The following is a 16,909-nucleotide window of genomic DNA, read 5'->3' as shown; positions in this document are numbered from 1 at the left end:
AGATTTGAACGAAAAATTAGAAAAATAAGCGAAAAACAAGCTTTAATTTATAATTCATGAGACAATTAATGGTTTCTTCAGTATTTCAGTGCTCGGCGACAGTCTTTCCCTTCTCCTCGTACAACTTTGCCAACTCTTTCGGACACGTGTGCATGTATCCCTTGTTGGCGGCACAGATCTCCTTCATACGGGTGTATGGATCGTAGTTTCTGGAAAAATCTCATAAGAATCGGTTGAAAAAAAGGGGTTTTTCACTAGTTTTTCTAATTTTTCAGATTTTTATAGAGAAACACAAGTTCTTTACAATTATTTGATGAAAAAACGGCGAAAAAACTAATTTTTCGGTGAAAAATGGCATCAAAAACAAAAATCGACGGAAACGCTGTGAAGCACATATTTTATCAAAATTTCTGGCTTTATCAAGAGTTTTTACATTTTTCTCTGTGAAATACTATTTTTAAAGGGTTTTTGACTGAAAACCCACAAAAAATCGCAATTTTTGACTAGAAATCTATCAAAAACAGCATTTTTCACTGATTTTCTCGGTTTTTCTGGCACAAATTAATTTCCCATCAATTTCCTCTTCACTTTTTGCCAAAACTAACGCGAAGAACTCCTCATAAGCGTTGTGACGTGGCCACACGTAGAACGCGTTGAATGCGACCGTCGATGCGATGGCGGCGACGAGCGACACGTAGATTCCGCGTTTTCCGTACGATTGGAGCACGTTGCGGGTGGCGGATGGTGCGACCATTGGCTGGAAGAGTTCGAAAATCGATTTTTAAAGAAAAAAAGATGAAACAATTGGAAAAATCTGGACAAACTGCGAAAAAATAGCCAAATTCGCTGACCATTTCGAAATTTTTTTACGCGGCGCCCGAGAATTACGGTAGGCGAAAGTGTGCAAGAGTACGTGACGGTGTTTGCGGAAGTTGGCGGGAACGTTCAGAATTTGAAATTAAACAATTTTTTATTGGAATTTTTTCAGCCTTTATTAATTTTATTCAAAGAATTTCAGGGTTTTTTCAGATAGAAAAAAAAAGAATCTGGTATATAATGTTAATATTGTGAATAAAAACTGTGAAGACAAACTATTGAAAAGCTAAACAAATCGAGTCATAATTAAATTTGATATCTTCGAGATAACTTTCGACATCATCTGTGCCAATTCTGTACTTTGTTCCAAGCTCTTGTAATTCCTTTATTTCAACACCAATGATATCGATTGTTATGCTATTGATTCGACTCCAATTGGGCAGTGCATCCTTTGCAATTTTCATTCTCTCTTCATACTCTATTTCAGTAAGAATCTCCCTCACTTTCCCTAGATCACCAACGTTGCTCTTATTCTTCAAATCATCGAGTATTCTGCGTCGTTGAAAGTTGTCAGTATCCACAACGTAAAAATCAATGATAGATAGGGCCTTCTCTCTTGTTGAACCAATGTTCCCTTCATGCAAGTCGCGGATGCCAAGAATAAGTGACAGCAAGTAAACCTGAAATGGTTTTATTTAAAGGCGTACTGAGGTCAACTCTGATTTTTTCAAAGAATAATGTGTCTGTGAGTTCATTTTCATATCGAAATAATCTTTTTACTCGAACCCGAAGCGAGCGGAAAAGATTGGTCAGTGAAATGGTCGAAGAAATTGGCACGGTGGCCTAGAAATTCGAAATGTTGACAGTATTTTCGATCATTTTTATTGTATTCTACAATAAATTTGGTAGAAATACGGCAAATATTGATAGAAACACTAAGAACAATCGAGAACCACGCCATAAACAGCAGAATACTTTAAAAAAAACACACTTTACCGAAGTGAGATTTCTAGAACTTTCGGTGCTACTTCGCAGAAGAACTGCGCGTATAAGAACTGTGTTGCATAAGAACTGTACCGTTTAAAAACTCGTTTAGCAATGGAGCGCGTTCGCATTAACAACTGAAATTTCAAATTTCAACAGGTTTTCAGTTATTTTTCGACGTTAAAATTGGAATTTTCGCGACAAATGCGCCCTATTGCGAACAGAGTTCTTAAACGGTACAGTTCTTATGCAACACAGTTCTTATTCGTGCTGTTCTTAAGCGAAGTAGCACCGAACTTTCTCACTGACCAAATTTTCCGTCGCTCGCTTTCAGCAGGTTGAGCACCGAATTAAAGCCAATTCTTGAAGTATGAAAATGAACTCGTCGAAATCCATACATTATTATATGGAAATATCATGAATGACCACAATATACCTTCAAAGAATAATTGAAAATGTATTACCTCAACAACGAGTTTCTTTTGCAGAACAACATCATCAATTTTGTCGAGCTCTTTGAATTCTTCGACTTCCTCAGTTGCAATGTAGTGAATGTTTGTTGGTCCATCATAGAATGGAAAGAATACAACAGGTCCAACTCCAATCACTTCGAGAAGTCGATATGCGAACATTTCGCGAAGATCCAATTCATTTTGCCGGGAAATTGTAGAACCGGCGCGATGATAAGTCTTCATATAGTAAGTTGTCTCTTCTCCATTCCAAGTGACAGTCACCACAATTCCTGCTCGACTACCGCCTTGTTTAGGGTTAAATTTTAATGTTGAATTGGGAAACTTCTTGGTGAAAAATCTTGTAGCACTTTGTTCAAAAGCGTCCTGCGTTCGGTCGACAAGCCTGAAATGTTAATATTGTTCTCTAGTCAATATTGTTATTAGCACAGCACGCTTTTCACAACCACGCTCTACCGAAACCGTGAAAAAATGTGTGCGAAATTGAGAGACTCAGAGAAAGATACTTTTTTTAAACTGGGCTGAGCTAATAAAAGGATTTGAACAAATTAGCAAACCTCATCATTTCACCGATAGTGTCTATCCAAACTGTCACAAAGTTGAAGTATGCTAAGAAAAATCCGGAATCCTCTAGTCGTTTTGAATTGTCAATAGCACTTTGCGCACACATGGTCCGTTCAGACTTTTCTTTTTCGGTGTCATTGGCGCTGTCACAAAGCATCAAGTACATACGCCAGGTTTCCAGAAGAGAATGTTTCTAAAGTAGTTTTTTTCCCCCATAAAAAGATCAAATTTCACACAAAGACAAATATACATCCTAACAATAAATAGTAAATTCTAATAAATAATAATTCAACTTACGACAACAATTTCTTCGCCAAACTTGATGTCTTGAATGGGACGCTCAACAACGGGAAGATGTTCACCACGGAAATGGAGTTCTTGAAAGTCGATTGGAACAAATGTCACAGATTTAATTTTCTTCTTTAGGTCAACGTATAGAATCTGAAAATCTAAAAATAAAGTACAGTACCGCTCAATAGGATATGAACTTCGGCCGTTTTCCGTTGAAATTGTCCAACTTTGAGAGTGTGTCATGGTAAAACTAACTGTCCCACAAAATAACTTTTTATGGATAAACAGACCAAGAATAAAGCTCCATTTTTTTAGTTGACAACTTTTTTGTACGGACACTCCCTAAAAAGTTATGGTCATTTTAAGAAGGCAGCTCAAAAATAGCACTATTTTGCACTAAAATTGGTCGATTTGAGGGAGAAATTACTTTGACGACATGTAACTTACTAGGAAATGCTCGTACAAAAAAGTCGTCAACTACAAAAATGGAACTCTACTTTCGATCTGTAGGGTCCAGTAAAAACCTACTAGGTGTGACAATCAGAATTACCATAACACACTCTCAAAGTTGGAGAATTTCAACTGAAAACCGCCAAAGTTCATATCCTATTGAGCGGTACTATATGTCAATAAGAATAAATTTTCAAAATTGAACCTTATTATCCACTTGGATAACATTGAACGAACGATCGTCGTTTCCTCCAACCAATTGAATTTTGATCGAGATCATGGCTGAAACCAGAGAATTAATGGAATAAAAAACTTATTTGCAAAATTACAGGGATTTGAATTTTTGAATTTTTTCTGAAAAATGTTCATCTTTTTCTCAAGTATATTCCTCAAAAGCTTTTGAAACCTACAAAAATCAGTCCCAGGAAGTATTTTTTTCGAAAAAACACAAAAGTTAATGGACGATTGCGATCTCGGCAGTTTTCGACAGGAGTGCGAGGCGTAAGGTCCGAAACGAAAAAGGCACAGTACCAATTGCTGTGCGACGGAGCGCGTTTCCTCCTCCCTTCTTTTTCTCTCTTTTTCTCTCTGAGTCTCTGCTTAATCTCAACACCGTTCCACCCAACGCGTTCAACTGGGGGCAAATGGGGGACTGTGCAGTGAGGATTCCTCACCTCACTGTGGACGGGAAAAGAAGGCATAGGGGTGCGAGACGTAAGGTCCGCAACGAAACGTTTTGAATTTACCGCGCCAGTCGCGTTGCGTGTGCGTCGCGTTTTTCATCGAAAGATACGACAAACAAACGCTAAACTTGAACTAGGCACTCAGCCAAGTCCGTTTTTGGCACCGTGCCAACCACTGAGCGACGGAGCGCGTTTAAACGACCTTGCGTCGCGCACTCCTGTGAGAAGGTGGGCTATGTCGGTATATAAAAGACACGTGGGCGTTGGTTGGACTCTTTCAGAAATTAGTTTACGCGGCGCCCGAGAATTACAGTAGGCGAAAGTGTGCAAGCGTGCGTGATGGTGTTTGCGATCGATTTGGCTCATCTGTATTCTCAAGTTAACATTCCAGTGAATCGGTTCTTACATTTCAAACATTATATCAAATTCGAACTCAACTCCCAGGAACACAGAATTCAATTAAAGTACTCAGAATTCATAAAAAATAGGGCGAATATTGTTTGACAACCATCCAGTAGGTTGTCTTTAGAACATGACTGATGGAATGTTTGAGAGCAACGCTCTCGTATGACACATTCTATATTTATTTTGAATTCGAAAATGTGTTGCTTTGTTAGAAAAGAAGAGAAAAAGAGAGAGAGTTGGAGAGAAGAATTGTGACTCACGCGATTGAAACTAAGTGTTGTATTATATTTTGTGGGGTAGCTAGACGGAATGAACAAAAAAATACTCCGAATTTTAACTTGTAAAACGAATATAATTGATTTTTGTTCATCTAGACCAGAGTTGTATGGAAGTGAAATTTTCTTATCCGGAAGTCGGGAGTCGGATGTCGGAATTACATTTTCTTATCTGGAAGTCGGAACTCGAAAGTAGGAAGCGATTTTCCCTATCCGGAAGTCGGAAGTGAAAAAAACGCCCGGAAGTCGGAAGTCTCAAATTTTCAAAAACTCCAAGAGAAAAATCATAAAATTGGCGAAAATCAGTGTAAAATTAGTTTTTGGCTGAAGAAAAGCCTATTTTCTGTCCTTTTAGACCATTTTTCCATGTATTTTTGTGAAATTTACTTTTCCGAAATTTCACAGTTATGTAATGACAGAAGTCGGAAGTAAAATTCCTTATCCGGAAGTCGGAATTCCATGCAACTCTGATTTAGACATCTGGACAAACAGACACACTTACAGTTCGAAAATTAGTCGAATCATTCATAACATATAAATAAGTTTAGAATTACGAACATGTTTCCAATGCGATTCTTTTTCTGAAAAATCTTTTTAAAATCCTCAAAAAAAGTTTTAAAAATATGCTTTATTAACACATATATACATCAAAATTTAATGACATCCAGATAATTACCCAATTATCCCCTTCCAGGACATCCAATTCCATTACAAAACAAGTAGACCCCCGCCAATCCATTTCCAACATAGCTATTGCCCAATGAGTTTCCAGATTGATGTCCGAAATACAACGGAAGATTGTCGATGCCACCGCTACCGTACCACTGGCCTGTGGAGTACGGTAGGAGTACTGTTGTAGTAAGGAGGAAAATTAGAAGGAATTTCATTTTTATAAAAATAAATTTTAAAATGGTTTAAATAGGAGTACCCCTGAAGATTAGACTAGAAGGCGTGACGTCATCTGAACAAGAATTCTGAATGCTGGTTACATCAACAACACTTTCTGCACTCTTGCCACCCCAACGTCTTCTTATCAAGACCAGTGACGTCATCAGACCGTCCACATTGTTTCAATGATCAGTTCAGATGACGTCACGTCTTCTAAAGAGACGACGACTACTATTTGAACCTTATTTTGAAAAATAACGTGTTTTTCGGTGTAATAAATGTTTTTAAATGCAAGATTTTCAATTTTGAAAAAAATCGGAGCCTGTTCAAACCATTATCACTGAAATCAGCTTATTTGAAAACCCCTGGTTATAAATTTTCAGCCGAATCAGATAAATTTTGAGAAAGTTAGCAGATTAGGCTCCGCCCACTTTTGCAACTTTGCCGCGCGCTGTCAAGTTTGTTTTTTTTTCATCTGAAAAACCACAGACCTATCCAGAACCATGGGGGTACTGTAGTTCGGGATCTTATCTTTGGATAGATGGACGTACCAGAGGTGGAGCTATCTCAAGGCTCCCTGTTCCGTGGAGGGGCGGGGCTTGTCTCTTCCGTCTCTCGAAAGTTAATAACCGTTATTATCGAAATAAAAAAGTTCCGACATTTTTTCCTCGTCGGTGTTTGCAGACTCAAGCCAAAATTATCAAATTTTGGCTTGAGTCCGCAAACACCGAGGGGGAAAAAATGTCGGAACTTTTTTGTTGCGACAATACTCTGTTCTGCAAGTCTCGTTTCCTAATAGTCGATTGTTCTGTTAATAAGCCTGAAAATTGGTGGGTTTTTTTCTCAAATCTGGTCAAAACTGCTCCAAAATAAAATAATTTTTCTCACAGCTGCTTCTACACTGTACTATCTATTCATATGTATTTAACTCGGCGGTAGGGCATTTACTTGCGGCAATCGCCTTCAAGCCGGCACCGCTTATTTTTACGTTAATTGCATGAAAAGCAAGTTCATTTCCAAAACTTGCTTCCATCGCCGGTGTTCATTTCCCAACCGGCGTCAAACGCCGCTTTTTTGAGTAGAAAATATACTGAAAATGAATAAAAATGATAAAAACCAGCGTTAAAGGCCGGTTTTAAAAATTGTATTTGCCGCAATCGCCGGTTTCATTTCCGGCGATTGTCGCCCACGCCGGAAATAAAACCGGCGATTGCCGCCGTAAAACGCCTGTTTTAACAGCCCTACTCGGAGGCTATCTTATTCTAGAGAAGTGATTACGGTACCCAAGATACTTGACCCTCTGAGCAAAACTATTCCCTTTCCATAATAATCTCTGCTCCCTAGTTTTTGAACCTTCTGTCTTCTCTTCTCACTTGAAAACGAACCCTTGACACTTCACTCCCATAAATCAAAACTTGCACATTTTCTCCATTTTCGTACTTCATCAATCCCCCTAAAACCCAATATAAATGGAAATGAGGTGGGTATAAAAACACTCGATCTTCTTCCATCTGCCAGTCTCTCTTTTTTGTAATATGCACAAGCTCCGCCTCTCTTTTCTTCCATCTGTCAGTCAGTCTCTCAATATTTTTCTCCTTTTTTGTATGTTCCCTTCCTAATAACCACTGAATCAAGACTATAGAAGAAGAGACTTGCTGAAACAATACTGTCGTCATTGGTCATTGAGTTGCCAACCAAAAATGAAAACCGTGTTGTTCAGCGAGTCTCTAGAAAATAGTCAATTCAGTGAGTAGGTTTGTTTGTTTTCTCTTAACTTTTCCTCTGTGTCATGCAATCTGCTTCAGACCACACGTGTAGTGATGCCACGATACAATTTTGAGGGGATTCGGCTATAATCATAATAAAACGTAAAGAATGCAAAAATATTATAAAACAATTGGCTGTGCCTTTAAAATAGAACTGAAATGTCATATTTGTTTGATTTAAGACAAGGCTGTCGCACGGCCGGCCGCGGCCCTCGTCTTTTAGGGCCGCCGAGGCCGCGGATTAACCAAATGGGCTGAATTTTTGTACATCGACTAATCTTTTGGTCCTCTACAAGGCCGCCTGAAGAAGCTAAAATTTTTCATGGCTGGGAACTGAGATATAGAATCGGCCCACGGCCTTTTTGGCAGCCTTGATTTAAGATTATGATACTTCAAACAATTCTACAGTCCTCCACATAAATATAGGTTCACCCCCCAAAATGACCCGAAGTTGAAAAAATTAAGTTTTTCAAAAAAGGTCTATACGGCAATGATAAGGAACTAGAAAGTCTATTTTGATGGTGAAAGTTAAAAATCTAGAAGTTTCCAAGTTTTGAGAAATTTCAAAAAATTTCAATTTTAGGTATTTTCCATTCCACAAAATGATAGGTTCACTTGATGAAAATCTCAAAATTTTCGAAAAAGGACAACAAAAACCGGTATTTTTAGAATGGAACCGACCAAATAACTCTTCCTAAGTAATTTTTTACTGATGTACCACTTGTGTCTGTTGAGGGGATCTCGCAGCGAGTAGAATATCGCTAGTGACTACCCATTTTCCCAAAATCAAACATCGTGGTGAAAATTTTTGGGAAAAACATCCGATTTGTCAGAGATGTGATGTGAAACACTTTTTTAGAGCATTTTAAGTTATTTGGAGTCATTTTAGATTGTCGAAATTTATGGAATGTAGAAATTCTCCAATTTGAGGTTCGCATTGGTAAAATCGTCCGAGCTGTTTCTGACCTCACAAGAGTCTGGGCTTAATTTTTTTGGATTTTCTCAAAAAATTAATTGTCACAAGCATCAAACATGTTATTTTCATTCATTTCAAACTCATGAAAACGCCGATTACCGTTGAATTCCTAAACCGAAAAAAATTGATCTTCTGGACAATTCAACCTCTTATTGGCTAATCTGTTACTGGAGGATTGTGATGGTTGAGAAGTGTACAAGTGTCACATTTTGCATTGACGACGTAGTATGCATGATTTGAACATAAAAGTATCATGTTTGCATATGTCATGGCTACTTTACCCAGTTACTGACTAAGTCACCGATATCCAACGAATGAAATGAAGTTTATTTTGAAATTTAATGGCCCCCTCTCATAATGATAACTGAAAATTGAATGAAAATAACATGTTTGATGCTTGTGACAATTAATTTTTTGAGAAAATTCAAAAAAATTGAGCCCAGACTCTTGTGAGGTCAGAAACAGCTCGGACGATTTTACCAATGCGAACCTCAAATTGGAAAATTTTTACATTCCATAAATTTCGACAATCTAAATTGACTCCAAATAACTTAAAATGCTCTAAAAAAGTGTTTCACATCACATCTCTGACAAATCGGATGTTTTTCCCAAAAATTTTCACCACGATGTGTGATTTTTGGAAAATGGGTAGTCACTAGCGATATTCTACTCGCTGCGAGATCCCCTCAACAGACACAAGTGGCACATCAATAAAAAATTACTTAGGAAGAGTTATTTGGTCGGTTCCATTCTAAAAATACCGGTTTTTGTTGTCCTTTTTCGAAAATTTTGAGATTTTCATCAAGTGAACCTATCATTTTGTGGAATGGAAAATACCTAAAATTGAAATTTTTCGAAATTTCTCAAAACTTGGAAACTTCTAGATTTTTAACTTTCACCATCAAAATAGACTTTCTAGTTCCTTATCATTGCCGTATACACCTTTTTTGAAAAACTCAATTTTTTCAACTTCGGGTCATTTTGGGGGGTGAACCTATATTTATGTGGAGGACTGTATGAAACTTTTCTGATTGATGCATAAGTAACGCATAATAAAAGCTGCTTTTGAGTTGATTTCTTCGCATTTCAGGTATATATCGTGTCAACCCATTTTTGGCGCACGCTGAACCTCCACCTTTGTATGGGGTATTCTAATTATCAGTGTTGTTCTGAATTCAGACGTTTTTCATTTCCAACTTCCGACTTTCCATAACTGTGGAGTTCACGGAAAGTACATATCGCAGAAATATATGGAAAAAAATGGTCTAAAAGGACAGAAAACAGGCTGTTCATCAGCCAAAAACTAATTTTTCTTTGATTTTCGCGAACTCGTTTCTTTAAATGACTGTTTTTAAATGTTTTTTCACCTTCCGGTATATCTCGACCGCATCGCATCGCTGGTGCGTCGCGGTCTCTACCTTCCTAGGAGATGACAGCTTTGTAAATAAGGGTCTCGCAACGAACGCGCATCTCGCGTGTATGTGTTCAATGTAAGAGAAGGACAGTCCCTTATTATTCATTATCCCCTAGACTGCCTATCGGAATGGCTGGTCGTCCCCCTTGTATTCTGATTTTTTGAGAATTAATTGTTAAATCAACTCGTCAATATGCTAGCTGCCGCGGAGCCTAATTGGCACTCGCTGTTGTTGCCATCATAACTTCAGCAGTCGCCATAGGAATCACTGGGTGGAACTATATTTGCGATTGGAGCCGAGCATCTGAGCGTACGGAAGAACTCAAAAAACTGGAGGAATATTTAAATTTGGAGCATTCAGATTCAAAACTCACGTTTGAGTAAGTTTTTCTAAACCCGTGTTTTCTTCTCATTATTTATTTCAGGCTTCTCAAGGGAGAAAAAAAAGAACGTAGTCAAGAATTCTACGATAAAATCAAAGATGCTGCATTCACTCCTGGAAAACTCGAATTTGTTCTGAACTTTTTCGAATTGGACAAAGAAAAACTAATCAATGAGATGGGATTTAAAAATGATATCGGCACTGGCGTACTGAGGAAAATGGAGCACACTCTTTTTTGTGGAATAAACGCGAATAATTACGTTTTGGAGATTTGTGCGTGGAACAATCCGACAAGGGTTTATATACGACACAGTTTATCATTATGTTATGAAATATTGGTATATTAGCGCGATCGTAGGAATCCTCGTTTTACTGTTCTTCATTTATCTTGTCATCCAATGTTTAAAGTGCACGTACCGCAAGGTTAAATGTGGTAAGAAAAAGAAAAACGATATCAATGTGACCGTCAAAATGGCTTAAACATATAATATTTTCTTTTGTATCCTATTCTTTTAATAATGACTTTTGACTTGTAAGATTATCTGATTCTCCAATTACAATAATAAATTATTTCTTCAAAAATTTTGAAAAATTTTACAAGTGAAAAAAAACATTTTCCGAGTCGAAATTTCAAAATTTTTTAAGACAGATCGACTAAACTAAGCACGCTGAATAATATGCCGTTGAGAAAATTCCGAAATTCCCATTTTGAAAACCCGATTTTTTTTGAGTCATGACCTTATCTCGATTAGATCTTGGTTCCGGTCAGAACTTCATAATTTTTAGCTTTGATTCACCTTTCTCCTAACATCGCAATCTTGAACAGAGGACGTTGTTCTACCAGTCCGGCCAGCATGTCTGAAATTGTCGCGATGACTACATTCAGTAAAATTGTAGGATTTGTCTGTAAGCAACAATTTCAGGCTCCTCCTACTATTCGTAAATATGTCATCGATCACGTCCTAATACCACCCATTCTATTTGACAGAATGTGTACTCCACGTGGGAAAACCCGGCTTAATTTCAAAGAATACAGTACCTTTAAGGAGTTTTTATCCTCTGATCCCTGATTTCCGATCATTGAACTCTCTCTCCTCTCGGTTCCCATGCGATTTCTCTGAGAAACTGATAACATCCCTGTCAAATCATGGATTTGATTTGTTGATATGATACTTCAGACAATTCTACGAAATCTTTCTGTACTGACGCATACATATGTAACGCATAGTAAATTCTGCTTTTGAGTTGATTTCTTCGCATTTCAGGTATAATTTGTGTCAAACCCCTTTGGTCTATTGCTTTTTGCTTCTTCCGTCATTCCTTCCTTCAACTTCTGTCTTTCGAATCCCGGGATTTTTTCAAAAATTTACTTCCGCACAGTTCTGCTACAAGTCTTGCAACAACAGCGCGCTGAACCTCGTATGTACGGCCTCCATGAGAGGCCCTCTCAATGCACTGCGCACAGTACTTTGAGAGGGCCTCTGCTGGAGGCCGGGCGTATGGGTACTCCAATAATTCACAATATCTCGACCGCATCGTATCGCTGCTGCGTCGCGGTCCCAACCTTCCCAGGAGATGTCACGACACCTATGTAAATAAGGGTCTCACAACGAACGCGCGTCTCGCGTGTGTGTGTGCAAAAAGGACACCACTAGTCATTCATCAAACAAGTTCGATTCAGCCGATCGCTCAAATGGAACGTGAAATGGATCATGCAGATCACGTTGTCAAATCTAGCGTAAGTGTCTTAATTTCATGTTTTTCTCTAAAATATAATATTTTCAGAATCGTACCCCAAATGAATTTGAAGACGTTGAACAGGTTCAACGAGATATTTCTCAAATCATAGATCAAGCTGAACAATTGGCCAGAAAGAACCCGGAAAAGGCAGGAATGATGAGTCAAGCACTGCTGGAAATCGTTCAAATGTGCGAACGAAGCGATACAACAGATGTTGGCCAGTTGTTTGCGAAACTGGCTACGAGAAACGACAAAAACATTTTTAAGTAATTTAATATTTTATTCCTTACTTTTATCACTTCATTACACCATTCTTTCTAACTTTTCTACTTTATTATCATTTTTAAGCAACTTGTATTATTACGTACTATCATTTTCTGTTTCATTCATTTGTCTGTGTTATCAGCCCTCAATAAACTGTTCTAAAACTCAATTTCAGTTTTCCACTTAAATCTGAATGTGGTATCAAAATGACTCAGAAGATTAATCTTCATAGAGACCATTCCTAAGAAAATAATCACGGAATTATGTATAGTTTTGTACAAATTTGACCAAATCTGACAATGTCCAGGAGATAGTCATTTCCCGATTTGAATGTAGAAAATGTTTAGCTATAACTGAAGAAGGACGTGTTTTCTTTGTATTTTGAAATAATCAACAAATGTTTTCGCTTGTTTTGTCCTGTTCTGTGTGAGTTCTCTTTGTTTTTAGCTAATCATTATTGCAGATTCTCTCTGTCCCTGTAGAATGTATTACTACAGGTCAGAGTTGTGCGGAATTCCTTCCTCCAACTTCCGTCTTCTTTTTCCGAGTTCCTTCTTTCGAATTCCTTCTGCAAAAATTTACTTCCGCGCAGCTCTGCTACAGGTCTCGCAACGAAAGTGCGCTGAACCTCCACCTTTGTATGGGTACTCCAATCACCTACAGCTATGTAAATAAGGGTCTCGCAACGAACGCGCGTCTCCGGTGTATGTGTTCAACTTAAGAGAAGGACAGTCCCTTATTATTCATTGTTCCCTAGACTGCCTACCGGAATGGCTAGTCGTCCCCCTTGTATTTTGATTTTTTGAGAATCAATTGTATTCCCTCTTCTTGTATTTTTGTTGCTGAAAACCGCACTGATCGCCACGGAAATACCAGGATCAACCAAAATTTCCCAAGAAGTCGATTGCGAACATTGCACGAAGTGTGCTAAATCGAGCTAACCAGTGTATCGATTTGTTCCAAGATCTTCCTGTCCTTCGTTTGGAACATTGTGCCGTAAGAAGTCCATTGAATGCGTTTGTAAATCTCCTTTTCACTTGTCGAGATCTAAAGGACAAGCTCAACAATTTCCACGATCCGAACTGTCTCAGCAGTACAAGTCTGTCAGCAATTTTCAAGAAAGAAGACAAGGATTGCGCAAAGCTATTGGAACAGTATTTTCATTTCGGAAAATTGAGAGTTATAATATCACATCTCAAACCCTATTTGAAGCGTCATAAAACGGATAATATTTTTATTGATCTTATTAGTACGCATGAAGTTATGATGACAAGTTCGACTGTGGCCAATCGCGAACAATTCCTCGTCTGTTTTGTTACAGTAGCCACTTAGAGTTCCGTGATGTCCAACATGCTATGCATTCCTCATGTATGTTGACTACTGCTTGGTTGGAGGATTAGACGAAGATGATGAGAACACCAGCGAGCCAAAGAAAAAAAGAATAAATAAGTTTTTTGTTAATTATAATTATTTTCAATGTATTGTTGCCTCTGTTAAGTTCAATAAAGTTTTTTGTAACTTAATTGTAGTTTCCACTTGAATATGAATTTGATATCAAAATGACACCGGAGCGAAACCTTCATAGAGACCAATTGGCTGAGAAAATGAGAATCCAGAAGTTTTCACTTTAAATGCACTTACCAAATAACATTGATACATGCACAGGGGTTCCGTCTCACAGCGATTGGCACGATGCCAAAAACAGACTTGGCTGAGTGCCAAATTCAAGTTTAGCGTGTGGTTATCGTATCTTTCAATGAAAAACGCGACGCACACGCAACGCGACTAGCGCGGTAAAATCAAAACCTTTCGTTGTCGGACCTTACGTCTCGCACCCCTGTGTACATGTACAAGAAGCCAGTCACGCACCATGGGGTGCCAAGGACATGACGCTAGTTGTTGTATAATCCTCCACCACCTGTGCAGACACCTAGAGAAATAGTGTATGTAATGGAGAGGGTGTTAGAGAATCAGTCAGTCTCCGCCCCCTCGACACCCTTCTCTTTCCTTCTTCTACCAAATCACAAGTCTTCGAGATGCCTTACCGGAATAGGTGTCTGTATTTCTCTGATTTTTATTGAAACCTAGTCTATTTTCATTTATTTTTGATCATTCTGCTGTTGTGCGCCATGGGGTAAGTAACTTTTCGAGAAGTTTAATTTTTTGATGATTTTTGATTTGAAATCGGGATCTAAATTTTTGGTGATTTTCCAAAAAAAATTTAGCGTCGCAGGTGCGCCAGATTCATTATCGTTTCGGAACTTTTCCATTCAGAAATTTCCGATTTTCGTGAAATTTCTCCTTTAGATATGAAAAATCTCAATTTCGACTTTAAAAACTGGTAAAAACTGATCAAAATGCACTATATTTTTGAAAACGCGCCTTTCAGATGCTGCCCGACTCCTTCCACATATATCACCACCGCATCTTCCCAATTCAATTGGTTATTGAATTCGGAGCCGGGAGATCCGATCGGGGTTATGGAAACCCCAAATGATGCCGCTCGCTATATCCAACTCTACACACGCGGAGAAGGAGTAAGTTTTTGATTTTACTCAGAAAATTTGCTCATCATCCAACGATCTCCAAACTGGAAACGTAGAGATTGGATCAATAAGGAGATGAAAAATGTCAAGTACATTTACTTCTTGTCTTACCAAGTTTATTTTCAGCACAATCGCTTTGGAAAAGCACGACTGAAGAAAAGAAGCTCTTGCGCCTGCTGCTGATAGTGAAGGTTGCAAATCTTCATTGACGAGGGAGCACAACAGCCACCACCAAAAATAAATAATTTGATTTAATTTTAATGCTTCTTTTCTTTAATGTAAACTAATTGTTGTATTAGTAAATGTACAAAAATTTTTTTTTTTTGAATTATAAAAACAAAACGCGTTCTTGGACACGTTCTCAAGAACATGGTGCATTTGACCAACTTCAAACTGTTTCTTTCAACTAGGTCTCGCAACGAAAGTGCGTTGAACCTCCACCTTCGTATGCCTACTCCAATTATTCCCAATATCTCGATCGACCGCACCGCATCGTTGCTGCGTCGCGGTCTCTACCTTCCCTAGTAGATATCACGAGAGCTATGTAAATAAGGGTCTCGCAACGAACGCGCATCTCGCGTGTATGTGTTCAACGTAAGAGAAGGACAGTCGCTTATTATTCATTGTCCCGCTTGACTGCCTATCGGAATGGCCGGTCGTCCCCCTAGTATTATGATTTTTTGAGAATCAATTGTATTCCCCCCTTCTTGTAAATCCTCTTTAACGAATGGATTGGGATAAAGTAAGTTTAGATGCCTGAAACTTATGACTTAAATTCTCTTTTAAGTTCTTAACCCTGAAGCAAATGGACATGCCACTTATCACTGTGGTCATACGGAAAACAATAGTACTGAAGATCTACGGAAGTCAGGTGGTGTTCACATTGTTTCTACACGTCTACGATTCAAATCAGAATTCAAAATGTTATGATCGTTGCTCTTCAGTGGAACGAAGCCATCTGAATCACTTCAAAACTTCCAGTTCCACAAGAATGCTCATTGACATGGAGAACGTTCAAATGCGAGTGATTATGAACGGGCCTTCTATAAACTTATACTATCCAACGGAAGCGACGAAGCGATTTTTGGAAACCAGTAAGCCACGAGTAATGCCTGTCGTGGGAGACAACATAGTGAACGCGGTAACAGCAATTTGAGGAGAAATGGGAGATCCATACGCTGCGAACTCCGTGTTTCTAAAATCCGGTATAGCTTTTCATGAAGTTTCATTATCTACAACCAACTTCTTTCAGATTTCACAAAAAAAGTATTTAAAGAACAGACTCCGGAAAAGGAAAACTTTGATCTTCTCTTCTACAGTGACGGCATTCAATTGGATCTCACAGTCTCCAATTTCGACGTATCCTTTGTGAACATTGATACTGAAATCATGGTCCTTATTGATTTCATTCACAAAATCCGTTCCAAGAAGAAGTGGTTCTGGGCAATCTTCATCACAAAAAACCGAGAAATGTATAAGATTGAGAACGCTGTTTTGAAACTTCTCTTGTGTATTTAACTCTTGTAAAACTCGTTTATTGAAAAAAATTATCATCGCCATCACCATTTGGTTACAGAGTACATGTTGTGTTTAGTTCCAATTTTCTAGTCAGGATCTGATGGAAAAAGGTCGTAAACAAGGAATAACTCACACTTCTTCTCGTCCCGAGACTTGCAGAACAGTACGGTAGTCATTATCGTAAACAACTAGCAGATACCAATGATCACCTAAACCGTTCTGCTAGTCTCTCATCAAACTTATTCAAAGCCTGAATATTACAAAAATCAAACATAGCGACCACCTTTATCCACAAATGTTTGCCATTTAGTAGGTAGAGATTCAATACCTTTCCGCCAAAACTCAGGCTGCTTCGAGTCAAAATACTTCTTCAACCATTTCTCGACCTCTGACTTTGTTTTGAAGTCCTGGCCTTCAAGGGATCGATTCCTGTCGCTGAACAGATGGTAATCCGAAGGAGCGAGATCAGGGCTGTAC

At 38.4% G+C, this 16,909-nt stretch overlaps 4 protein-coding genes across 4 annotated transcripts; 1 reads left to right on the top strand and 3 right to left on the bottom strand.

Annotated features, from left to right (window-relative positions):
* Positions 1–85: 85 nt before the first annotated feature.
* GCK72_011115 (uncharacterized protein) lies at positions 86–754 on the bottom strand (the record flags this gene model as incomplete). Its single annotated transcript, XM_003097184.1, has 2 exons — positions 86–209; positions 606–754. 2 exons carry the CDS (start codon positions 752–754, stop codon positions 86–88), a joined length of 273 nt encoding a protein of 90 aa, XP_003097232.1.
* Positions 755–1,091: 337 nt separating this feature from the next.
* GCK72_011114 (uncharacterized protein) lies at positions 1,092–3,855 on the bottom strand (the record flags this gene model as incomplete). The annotated part of the gene is made up of 5 exons (XM_003097156.2): positions 1,092–1,496; positions 2,265–2,655; positions 2,828–3,027; positions 3,132–3,275; positions 3,781–3,855. The coding sequence occupies 5 exons, from the start codon at positions 3,853–3,855 to the stop codon at positions 1,092–1,094; spliced, it is 1,215 nt and encodes a 404-aa protein (XP_003097204.2).
* Positions 3,856–5,618: 1,763 nt separating this feature from the next.
* On the bottom strand, positions 5,619–5,825 carry GCK72_011113 (uncharacterized protein; the record flags this gene model as incomplete). The annotated part of the gene is made up of 1 exon (XM_053728228.1): positions 5,619–5,825. One exon carries the CDS (start codon positions 5,823–5,825, stop codon positions 5,619–5,621), a length of 207 nt encoding a protein of 68 aa, XP_053587805.1.
* Positions 5,826–12,057: 6,232 nt separating this feature from the next.
* On the top strand, positions 12,058–16,432 carry GCK72_011112 (uncharacterized protein; the record flags this gene model as incomplete). Its single annotated transcript, XM_053728227.1, has 5 exons — positions 12,058–12,102; positions 12,150–12,370; positions 14,758–14,905; positions 15,702–16,008; positions 16,167–16,432. The coding sequence occupies 5 exons, from the start codon at positions 12,058–12,060 to the stop codon at positions 16,430–16,432; spliced, it is 987 nt and encodes a 328-aa protein (XP_053587804.1).
* Between the last annotated feature and the right edge of the window lie 477 nt (positions 16,433–16,909).

This window comes from Caenorhabditis remanei, chromosome III, assembly GCF_010183535.1.
Source record: "Caenorhabditis remanei strain PX506 chromosome III, whole genome shotgun sequence".
Classification (NCBI taxonomy): domain Eukaryota; kingdom Metazoa; phylum Nematoda; class Chromadorea; order Rhabditida; family Rhabditidae; genus Caenorhabditis; species Caenorhabditis remanei.
This window is presented reverse-complemented; position numbering and strand designations above follow the sequence as displayed.